General features: G+C 38.0%; 1 protein-coding gene across 1 annotated transcript in view; it reads left to right on the plus strand.

Annotated features, from left to right (window-relative positions):
• The window catches only part of ARAP2 (ArfGAP with RhoGAP domain, ankyrin repeat and PH domain 2), a 302,530-nt gene that overhangs the window by 194,266 nt on the left and 96,373 nt on the right, over positions 1-11,891 (plus strand). The window contains exons 20-21 of the mRNA XM_006895415.1: positions 1,942-2,154; positions 8,707-8,812. Of these exons, the coding sequence (XP_006895477.1) occupies positions 1,942-2,154; positions 8,707-8,812 (319 nt within the window). The remainder of the gene's footprint in view (positions 1-1,941; positions 2,155-8,706; positions 8,813-11,891) is intronic.

The following is an 11,891-nucleotide window of genomic DNA, read 5'->3' on the forward strand; positions in this document are numbered from 1 at the left end:
CTTAAGTTTTAATTCTTTTATTGATATACATTTTCCTCCTTCCTCCTCTTCCAATTTCTTTGGAATGTCTATCTTTTCCAGATTGTTGATAGTTGTATAATATCGAGTCATCCATTAATAAACAGATGTATGCACATCCATGTCTATTGCAGTGTTATTCACAATAGCAAAGAGATCAAAGCAGCTCAAGTACCCATCAATAAATAAATGCAAATGAAAGATCTTGGTATATTCATTCAGTGAAATATCACATAGAACTGAAAAATAGTGAACTTGCAAAACACTATACAACATGAATGAGTCTGAAAGACATTTGCTCAGTGAACTGTCTCAGTCACAAAAGGGCACATACTGCATAAGACATAATGTCTTTAGATCTCGTACACAAGAAAGAAAGGTTTGGCTTGTGAGAAGTTGAGGAGAAGACAGTACAACATATTAAAGTTGGAGAACAAGGTAAAGATTGGGGGTGGATGATGGAAGGGACAGAAGACTTTATTCTTAATTTGATGCTTATTTTTGTGTATGTGTGATGTGTACATGAAAGCTTGTGAAGATTATGTGACTCTGTAATTCTAGAAATTGTAACCTGGGATAGAATGTGTGTAGTAGTTGAAGTACGGAGGTTGAATTAACATTTTTGTTGAGGGGAAAAACTATGTCCAGTGAGTTGATTACAAATCATGGTGACCCATTTAAAATGTACAAGAACTGCCTATAGGGTTTCTGTATATAGATTTCGATTTATTATATTTATATTTATATTTATATTTATATATTTTTATATTTATATATACACACATACATACATATATAAAATTATATATTTTATATATATATTACATATATTTTATGTTTTATAAAATATATACTTTCCTTCTTTTTTTCCCTCCTGTGGGGTTTCTGAGACTCTAGTTGTTATTGGAAGCAGAATGCTCTCCTTTCTCCCATAGAGCTTCCGGTGGATTTGAACTGTTGACCTTTCAATCAGCAGCTCTATATGTTTAATCCACTTCTTCATTAGGGCCCCTTCAAGGGGAAAAGAGACAATAATTAAGAATACAGATCTTTCCAATGACCTAGATAAGCTGAATAATAGAAGATTGGAAGAGTAGCTGAAGATGAAAAACACCAAAAAACCAAACCAAACAATGGCAATAACATAACATAAAAGCTGAGGGCTTAAGATAATTTAGCAGAAATGCAGTGTCATATGTGACAAGATATTTTCAGTATTTTTTTAAAGACATTAAAAGCATTTAAAAAATAAAATGTCACTTCTGTTACTGATCAAGATGATTCCACTGGAGTAGGAATTTGGCCAGAAGCAAAAGACTGTGATTATAGGAATATAAGGGATGTAAAACTATTGAAAGCATAAATACAGAAAACTCCACTAAATTTTAAAAGGACAAGGGACGAGACGCAGGAAGAGACAGAGGAGGAGTTTTGTATTCATACCGTCATTCCTTTCTCTCTTCTCACTTCTAATCAATACTACAGCTCTTCGATCAACCCCTTGATGAAACAATAGCTTTGAAAATGAGATGAATCAGTTCTTAATCTGAAGTAATATGCAAGTTGGAGAAAATTATAGCCTAGGCAGGAAGCTGGGGATTCCAACATCATCTATTTCAATGAAAGTGGAGGCAAGGTTGACTTTTTGTGAAGTATGGGAAAGTCAAACACAAAAGAAAAGAGCAATTGAAAAGAATACTTTAGAGAATTGTGTCAGGGTCCTGCTAAGAGTTGGAAATAGAATATTGGTGTGTCAGACAGCTAATGACTAAAACTGGGTGTGCATATTTGTATCCGCTCTTGGATCCTGATTTCTTCTGTCTTATCATCCAAACACAAAAAATGTGTTCTATTTTTAAATGTTTACGTGGATTTTTATTCTAAACTGACACAATTTTCTTATTACTTTTATTTGGAAACTAGGTTTAGGATGCAAATATATCTATCAAAAGAATGGAGATCCTTTGCGCATCAGTGAACTTCTGGAAAGTTTCAAAAAGGATGCCAGGAGCTTTAAGCTGAGGGCTGGAAAACATCAGCTTGAGGATGTGACGGGTGTGTTGAAAAGTTTTCTCTCTGACACCGACGATGCCCTTCTTACTAAGGAGCTTTATCCGTATTGGATCTCTGCTTTAGGTAATGCATATATTGTGGAATATAAATGTTGGATACATTTATAAATGTATCCATTTATACTTGTATCCATGTATACATTTATAATGTATACATTATCCATGTATACATTTATAAAACCTTTCAGTTGGATACATAGCTGTGTTCTTGAATATTGTTTTAAAAAATGTTTTTGTTTGCATTCCATTATTCATATACATTGTTTTATTCATGAAGGCTTTGTTTTATGAAATCATTCATATACATTGTTTTTTTATATAATTAGTTATATGTTGGTTACTATTTATCTATGTATATTATCATCCAGTCTTTTCAAGGCCTCTTTGAGTCTTTTCTAGTACTTCATTCCCTCCTCCTCCACTCAGTAACCTCTGCTGTCACAGTGATTGTCCCTGCTTCCCCCTTTTTTGTTTCCTTCTCCCTTTACCCTTTTGAACACTTGTGCATATCTTGCTCAGTTATCCTCCTGTCTTCACAGTAGTAGTCTTATTCAGTATTTGTCCTTATTTGACTGAGTTATTTTACTTAGCATAATAATCTCTAGTAAACTCTCCTGTGTAATGTAGTGTTACACAAAATCATGGTTCCATTGTGCTGTATTCATTACGTCAGTCTCAAAAATTCCTGAATACATTTGTTTGTTTATTGTCATTTGGACTGCTTTCATTTCTTTCATTTGTGCGTAACACTGCTGTGAATATAGTTGTACAGGTGTCCATTTGTGTCTCAATTCTTTTTCCTTGAGATATACTCCTAGCAGTGGAAAAACTGATTGATACGGGATTTCAGAGATCAGATTTTTAAGAAGAAGCCAAATTGCCTAGCATAGCAGTTGTTTCCCACTATTTCAACTTATATTTACTATTGTATTGGAAGTGTTAGATATGTCAGTAAAACAAGAGAAAGAAATGAGACTTCTGAATTGGCAAAGAGATGGAACTGTCACTATATGCAGATGTGATGATAGTGTACACAGGAAATCCCAAAGTAAAAAACAAAAAAAAAACACCAAAAAAAAAAAACCCCAAACAAACTACAAAACAATGAAACAGACCAACAACCCTGTTGGGCCTTATAGACCAATTTCTATACAACAAGAAAAAGAGCATTGAAAAGGAAATTAAAAGGCAATACCATTTGCAATAGCCCGCCACAAGATCTTAGACATCAGAAGGATTCTGATTAGTAACAGCTGTTAGTAATAACTAAGGATATGAGGATATGATTAACAACTTCTGAAAATCTGCTGGAGGGTCAGCTATGAGTTGGTTCCAACTATGACATGCAACAACTGCAACAACCTCATTAGAGACACATAGGATTTTTAAAAGGAAAACTACAAATCACCATTGTTGTTATGTGCCGCTAAGTCGCTTGAAATTTATAGCGACCCTATGTACAACAGCTCTGAACCATCTGTCCTGAGCCAGCCTTATTGTATCTGACACACCTACCACATTACACCATCTCAGAGTCAATCCATCTCATTGAGGGTCTCTCTCTCTTGTCCCTCCACCTTCACAAGCATGATATCCTTTTCCAAGGACTGGTTCCTCCTTGTAATATGCCCAGAGTATGTCAGATGGAGCTTCAGAATTATTACTTCCAAGGAGCAGGTTGGGTTCACCTTCTCCAGGACAAAACTATTTGTTCCCCTAACAGTTCATGTTATATTCAGTACTCTTCTCTAGCACATCCATTACTCTATCATTCATACTCATTGTCCTGCTTTCTGATGCATAGCAAGCAAACTACTAGAAGAAACAGTAAGAACCTTAGCGAAATGGAAAAATTGTGGATAGAAAGACTTAACAGTGTGACAAAGACAATTCTACCAAAAACAATCAAACAGTCTTTAGGTTCAACATTATCCTAATATAGATACCAAATTGTTCAAGGAGAGAGAGAAAAGGTAATTTCCAGTTTCATTTGGAACGGAAAGTGAACTACAATAACCAAAGCATTTGAATCTTTTTAAATAATCTAAAGATTTAACTGGAAAGAACAAGGTGCATAATAACTTAGAACAGAACTTATGTGAATGTAGACAGTCTTCTTTACTATAAGAGAAAGCTGTAATAATACTATTATAAATAGGTATATATATGAGCACCTGTGAGCGTAGGCCATACGAGTTCTGGGAGAATATCAAGAAAATCGTCCATGAATCTTCCGCCCCCATGTCTGTTTTAATTGTCCAATTTCCACAGTGCTTGTCAAAGCCAGTTCTGATTAATCTCCTTTGTCAGTGTGTCCCTTGCCGTTCCCTATCACTCCTCCCTGAGAGAGACTTCACCCTGATTCATAAGGAAAAGGGGATGGCGTATTCTCTTAACTACTTCCTGCTGAAAAGGGACGCTGTGGGTTTCAGGGTGAATGTCTTCTCTCACTACTCCAAAGGGCCCCCTTGGCAGTAGGAAACACATAGACTATTATGGAGATTGATTTTGGAATTTAGATGCACTGTTATCAATTGTGCTTAGCCGTACATATTCATATCCTTGAAGATGTATCATGGAAGTGTTGCAGCCTAAAAGATACAAATTTAACTAACAAGTTAAAAGTGCATGAGTCAAAAATTGAAAAGCAATAATATTTTGAGTAGAGGTTCTAATAGTGGCACAAATCAAGTTACAGAGGTGAGGTGGTTCCATTGCCATCCTTACTCTAACTTAATACTTTTTTTTTTAATTTAAATTTGTTATTGATTTCCGTGAAAATTTACAGAGGCGGACCAAGAGGCAGTCATCCTAGCAGAGCAGGGAGACACTGGATGGTTCAAAATCAAGAAAGGGGTCCATCAGGGATGTATTTTGTCTCCATACCTTTTCAATCTGTATGCAGAACAGATCATCCGAGACGCTGGGTTGTACGAGGAGGAATGTGGCATCAGGATCGATGGAAGAATCGTCAACAGCCTGTGTTATGCAGGTGACACACCTCTGCTCGCTGAAACTGAGGAGGACCTGAAGTGCTTGCTGTAGAAGGTCCAGGACTGCAGTCTTCAATATGGATTGAAGTTCAATATCAAGAAAACAAAGATTCTCACCACGGGACCAATTGGCAGCATCAGGATGGATGGTGAAGAGATTAAGATAGTTAACAATTTTTGTTTACTTGGTTCCACAGTCAACACTCTTGGTAACAGCAGCCAGGAAATAAGGAAATGAATTGCATTGGGAAAGTCAGGTGTGAGGGACCTCTCAAGAGTACTTAAGTGCAACGACCTCAGGCTGGAGACTAAGGTGTGCCGGTTCCAGGCTATAGTCTTTGCTATTATGTGCTATGCATCGGAGAATTGGACAGTGAATAGGGATGATAGAAAGAGAATTGATGCCTTCGAGTTGTGGTGCTGGAGAAGAGTGTTGAATATACCATGGACTGCTAGGAGAACAAAACAGGTTTTTCCTGGAGAGGGTGAAACCACAATGTTCTCTGGAGTCAAGGATTCCGAAGCTTTGTCTGACATACTCTGGGCATGTTGCAAGGAGGTCCTTGGAGGGGGACATCATGTTTGGGAGAGTGGAGGGATGGCGCAGTAGAGGAAGACCCTCAATGAGATGGTTTGATTCTATGAGTGGAGTGGGAATGAGTCTGTTTGAGACGGTGAGGTTGGCACAGGATAGAACGGCATTTAGGGCTCTTGTACATAGGGTCACTATGAGTTGCAAATGACTCTATGGCACATAACAATATATTTATATATTTTGTATATAAAATAGTTCCCAATAAACTTCTTAGGATTTTCTTTGTTTTAAATTTAGAAGTATCATTCTCACATTCACGTATGCTATTAATTACTCATTAAGGCTGAAATGAAGAATTGAATAAGAAATTGGTTTTGTACTATTTCTTCCTTGTTTTTATGATTTATTCTCTATCATGTATATAACATTTTTTCCTCTTCTTAACTTCATTTATTCTAGATGCTGTCTAATGAAGTAAAGAAGCTTTACTATCATATAATAGGACCAACCTATTTAAGAAATGATCCTAGAAAATAATGTATTACTCATTAGGTCAAACTGATATTAGAAAAATCTTTTTTAAGCCATTAATTCAAATCAGCCCCTTTCATTAAAAAAATACAAAAGAGTCTGAGATATAAATGTTGCCTTTGTTCCTCTTTTCAGTAAAGCTACTTTTATTTTTATTTTATTTTTATTTTAGTCTTTGTTCCCAGGAAGGAGTAGTTTAGTCACTGAGTAACTCATTGACATTGAGTCAGAACCATCCTAGAGATGACCCTCTAGCAGGTTTTCTGAGGCGTTAAATATCAACAGAGAATATTTTCTATGTTTCTCCACAGAACTCCTGAGAGATTTGAACAGGCAGAGAGATGCATTTGGGTTAACGGTGCACCTCCCTATGGACTCTTCTTAATTTTTACTTAATTCATCACAGCCATTTTTTTGTAGTTCCAGAAAGTTTTAAAAATCTTCAGCCAATTTAACTTTAAAATTTACTCATGAATAATCTATAATTTTTTTAAATTTTTTTTAATTTTATTTTATTATTTTTGTGTGTGTGTACCGTCAAATCAGATCTGACTGGTACAGGAGGAGATTGTCCCTCCTTCCCCTGCAGAGCATCTGGTGGATTTGAACCGTTCGCCTCTGGGATTGTAGTTGCAGCTCCTTGCCACTAGGCCACCAGAGCTCCCCTAAATAATCCATAATTTTAAGATCTATTATTCTCTTGTAAATTTTCAGTTTCAAGAGCTTTAGTCTGCTGTTGAAAACTAGGTATTTTTACTTAAAAGCATAGGTTTAAAAGCTTAGTATCAAATTTGAAGAGATTCATTTTTAAATCAAGTTACAAAACATGCACAACTTGGAAAATTATGTTGTTAAGAGAATAATTTTTTTCTTAAAATAAAGGCTTTTCATTTACACTATTAGGAAGTCTGTCTTCTGTGTCTTGAATTACAGCTTTGGTAGCGTAGTCCGTTCCTCTAGTGTTCATAAGGTTTTCAGAGAAAACCTGTTGTTTAAGGTGGCTGCTAATTGTGCTTCCTAGTCTGTCTTAATCTAGGACCTCAACTAAATTCTGTTCACCGTGGGTATGACATTTGACATACCAGTGGCACAGCTTTCAGTATTACAGCAACCCCAAGTTCCTAATTTCAACTGACTTCCAATCTGGGCTCTACAACTACACTACTATAACTGGCCTTGTTCCTCTAATGTTCATAGGGTTTTCAAAGTGGAACTGTCAACAACTTCATCTTGCTTGTATCTACAATTAAGGTCCTTAATACTAGCAGTCAGGAAATAAGGAGATGCATTGTGCTTGAAAAATTTAGTTAGGGATTCTCTAAATTATTGAAGAGTAATGATGCCAGTTTGAGGACTAAGGTGCAGCTGATTCAGGCTGTAGTCTTTCCAGTCATTTGCTGCACATCTGAGAGCTGGATAGTAAATACGGATGACAGAAGAAGAATTGATTCCTTTGAGCTTTGGTGTTGGAGAAGAACACTGAAGATCCCATGGACGGCCAAAAGAACAAACAGATATGCCTTGGAAAAGGTGCTGCGAGAGTGCTCTTTGGAGGCAAGAATGATGAGGCTTCTTTTCACAAACTTTGGGAATTTTGCTGGGGGCGGGTGTGTGTGTGCTATACCTTGGAAAAGGACATGTTGCTGGGAAGGGTAGAGGGTCAGCGAAGGAGAGGATGACCCTCAACCAGGTGGAATGACACAGTGACTGCCACAATGGGCTCTTGTGTGTCAGGAAGTGTGAGAATGGTGTAGGATAGAATAGGGTTTACATCATTTGTGTATAGGATTACTAGGAGTCGTAGTCAGCTTGATGACATCTAACAACAGCAAGTGTAGTCTGTAGGGAGTTAAGCTCTTAACACAAAGGTAGTGTCTCTCTGTTGGTTTAAACCCACCAGCAGCACCACAGGAGAAAGTTGAGCATTCTCCTTCAGTGCAATTGACAGCTCTGAAAACCCACGTAAGGGTCAGCCATTAAGTGACTTACTGGTGCTGAGTTGAGTTGTAGAAGTTGTGCACATGGTTTTCTGATTATCCCTTCAACTTTTCCAATTGGGAGGAGGAGAAGGCCTGAGAAATTGCCTGGTACTTAAATTTGAGGGATAATACAAGCTGCTTCTGGCTATAAGGTGAGTCATAACTTTGAGAATAGCTTTATGGTTTCATAACAAAATAATCAAGCATGTCATTATTCATCTGCAAATAATGAAACTTTTCATAGGAGGAATTAAAATACTTTTCCCTTGGTTCTTTAATTTATACTGTAATTCAAGTAATTACTTGAATGTACGTCTCCTAAAGGAAGTTCAACAATTAGATAAGAGCTTTATTTTTAAAGTATGATAATTATATAGCATGTAGCCATAGGATGCTTATATAAATAAATGCTTTTCCATATTACAGGTCTCCAAAGATCTTTAACTTCTCTGTTCCAAAGTCTGACTGTTCATGTGTTCAAATATTATTATGAATATGGCTTTTAAATAACTTTAATTTAGACTATAGATTATTCGTTAACATGACAAGATAAACCCAAAGATTTCTTTCCCCCCCAGATGCCCAAGATGACAAGGAAAGAATTAAAAAGTATGGAGCATTTATCCATAGTCTTCCCATGGTCAATCAAGCAACATTAGCAGCCATTATTGGGCATCTTTACAGGTAGGTTTATGCTTGAGTTTTTGTTACATTGAAAATTTGGTATTCAATAAGATACTATTTCTCAGACTGTGGTTAGCTCTGTATGTGCAACTCAATCACACTGTCTTAATTACCCTTTCAAAATGAAATTCTTACTTTCCAAATTAAAATCTTACCACTTCAGCATCACTTTCTTTGTAACTAATATATGTGTACCAGAAAATTCTTTATTGTTAGGTGCCACGGGGTCCACTGAAACTCACAACATAGCTGTTTTGGTTGTTGGGTACCATCAAGTTGGAATTGACTCAGAGCTGACTCTCCATTGGCTTTTCAGATAAAATAAATCTTATGGGCGGAGAGATTGCCTGGCTTTCTCCCGTGGAGCCGATGATGGATTTGAATGACGTACCTTTACAGGGGCAGCTCAGTTCCTTACCACGTAGCCACCAGATCGGTATAGCATAAAATAATGCTAGAGAATTTCTTAAGTAAATCAGAAATGGTCAAGTAGAGCGCCCTCACGTACATTTCAGAGCATAAGTGAAAAATGCTGCTGCTGCTGTTGTTTATGTGTTGGTGTTTCTTGTTATGTGCCATCGAGTCACTTGCAACTCATAGCGACCCTGTGTACAACAGCCGTAAACTCTGCTCTGTCCTGTGCCAATCTCACTGTCCAACACTCCCATCCCAATTATCCCAGTCACTGAATCAATCCACCTCATAGAGGGCCTTCCTCTCCTGCGCTGTCCCTCCACCCTCCCAAGCATGATGTCCTTCTCCAAGGACTGGTCTCTCCTCACAACATGTCCAAAGTATGTTAGACGGAGCCTCAGAATCCTTGCCTCCAAGGAGCCACCCAGTTTAACCCTTTCCAGGACAAATCTGTTTGTTTTCCTAGCAGTCCATGGTATTCTCAATACTCTTCTCCAGCACCAGAGCTCAAAGGCTTCAATTCTCCTTCTATCCTCCTTGGTCATTGTCCAACTCTCTGATGCATAACAAGTGATTGCGAAGACCATGGCCTGTATCAGATGCACCTTAGTCTCCAGAGAGACACCATTGTTCTTCACTGCTTTGGAGAGGTCCCTAACAGCAGACTTTCCCATGGCAGTGCGCCTTTTAATTTCCTGGCTGCTGGTGCCAAGAGTGTTGACTGTGGAGCCAAGCAAACTAAAGCTGTGTACAATCTCAATCTCTTCACCATCCATCCTAATGCTGCCACTTGGTCCAGTGGTGAGAATCTTTGTCTTCTTGACATTGAGCCTCAATCCATATTGTAGGCTGCAGTCCTTGACACTCTGCAGCAGGCACTTCAGGTCCTCTTCAGTTTCAGCAAGCAGGGTTGTGTCATCCGCATAACACAGGTTGTTGATAAATTGTCCACAATCTTGACCCCACATTTCTCCTCATAGAGCCCAGCCTCCCGGATAATCTGTTCTGCATATAGGTTGAAAAGGTATGGAGATAGGATGCATCCCTGGCGTACGCCCTTCCCAATTTTGAACCATGCAGTGTTCCCGTGCTCTGTTCTGACGACTGCCTCCTGGTCCAAGTATAGGTTTTGCATTAGAATGATCAAGTGTTCTGGGATTCCCATTCTTATCAGAGTCAGCCATAGTTTGTTATGATCTACACAGTCAAATGCCTTTGCGTAGTAAATGAAACACAGACATTCCTCTGATATTCCCTGCTTTCAGCCAAGATCCATCTAACATCAGCTACAATATCCCTAGTACCACGACCCCTTCTAAACCCAGCCTGCACTTCTGGTAGTTCTCTGTTGATGTGCTGTTCCAGTCGTTTTTGGATAATCTTCAAGTAAAATCTTGCTTGCATGTGAAATCAGTGAGATTGTTCTGTAGTTTCCACATTCTGTTGGGTCACCTTTCTTTGGTATAGGAACAAATATAGATCTCTTCCAGTCAGTTGACCAAGTGGTTGTTCTCCAGATTTCTTGGCACAACCTGGTAAGCACGTCCAGGGCAGCATCTGTTAACTGAAATATGTCAATTGGTATACCATCTATTCCTGGAGCCTTATTTTTTGCCATTTCCTTCAAAGCAGCCTGAACTACTTCTTTCTCTTGCTCATATATTGTTTCATGAAATTCTTCTGTGTCTTCCAATTCCTTTCGATACAGTGACTCAGTATATTCTTTCCATCTTCTTTTAATACTTTCTGGATCATTTAACCTTCTGCCGAAAGCATGTACAGCTTTTTAAATTGTTAACATTCATGAAACCTTAGGAATCAAAAGGTGTGAAAAATAAACTGTTAAAACTAAAAGTTGTTCTCTTTTCCACTATTGACAAGAACCATTACAAAAAGTTAAGAAAGATTTTAAATGTGAATCTTGCTCAAGGCTTAAAATTTGCAGCCTGTTAGAGACTACTTCTGTTCCTAGAGAGGGAATCATGCTTGGAACGATGGAGAGACGGTGAGGAGAGAAAGAGCCTCAACCAGCTGGATTGACACAGTGTCAGCCACAGTGGGCTCGAGTGTGTCAGAGATGGTGAGGATGGCACAGCAGAGGACAGGGTTCAGATCTGTTGTGCACAGTGTTGCCGTGAGTCACACTTGACTTAATGGCACCTAAGAACAGCAGTAACGCCACCACCACATGGAGAAAATACTCACCTGAGACTCAACCGAGTATTTCTGTGAAGCTGGATCCTATGGTTGCTTTGAAGTGCCTTTTGAGTCAACTTTGACTCCTAAGTCATCCCATACAGACATAGTAGGACAACCCTATACATTGCAATCTTCAAGGGAAAATGTTGCCGGGTCTTTTTCTTCCCAAGACACTGCAGGGTTTTGAAATTCCAAATTTTGTATTAGCAGCAAAGCACTTAATTGTTGTGTCTCTGGGGAGGTATTGAATTCTAGTGACTACCTTTTTTGAAATCTATATTTAAAAATAGTCCATAACTTTTTTTGGTTTCTCTTTATCTCTCTTTTCCAACAGCTACTTCTCAGACATGTATAATTTGTTACTGTAGAGACTTTGGAGGAAGGATTATATAACAGTGAGAGAATTTTTCTTTTATTTTTCAAAGAGAAGAGTAAACTGAAGGGGGAGGAGTGGGCAGAGAGAAAA

The sequence above is a fragment of the Elephantulus edwardii genome, unplaced genomic scaffold (genome assembly GCF_000299155.1).
Source record: "Elephantulus edwardii isolate Elephantulus edwardi_28Jun2011 unplaced genomic scaffold, EleEdw1.0 scaffold00167, whole genome shotgun sequence".
NCBI classification, from domain to species: Eukaryota; Metazoa; Chordata; class Mammalia; order Macroscelidea; family Macroscelididae; genus Elephantulus; species Elephantulus edwardii.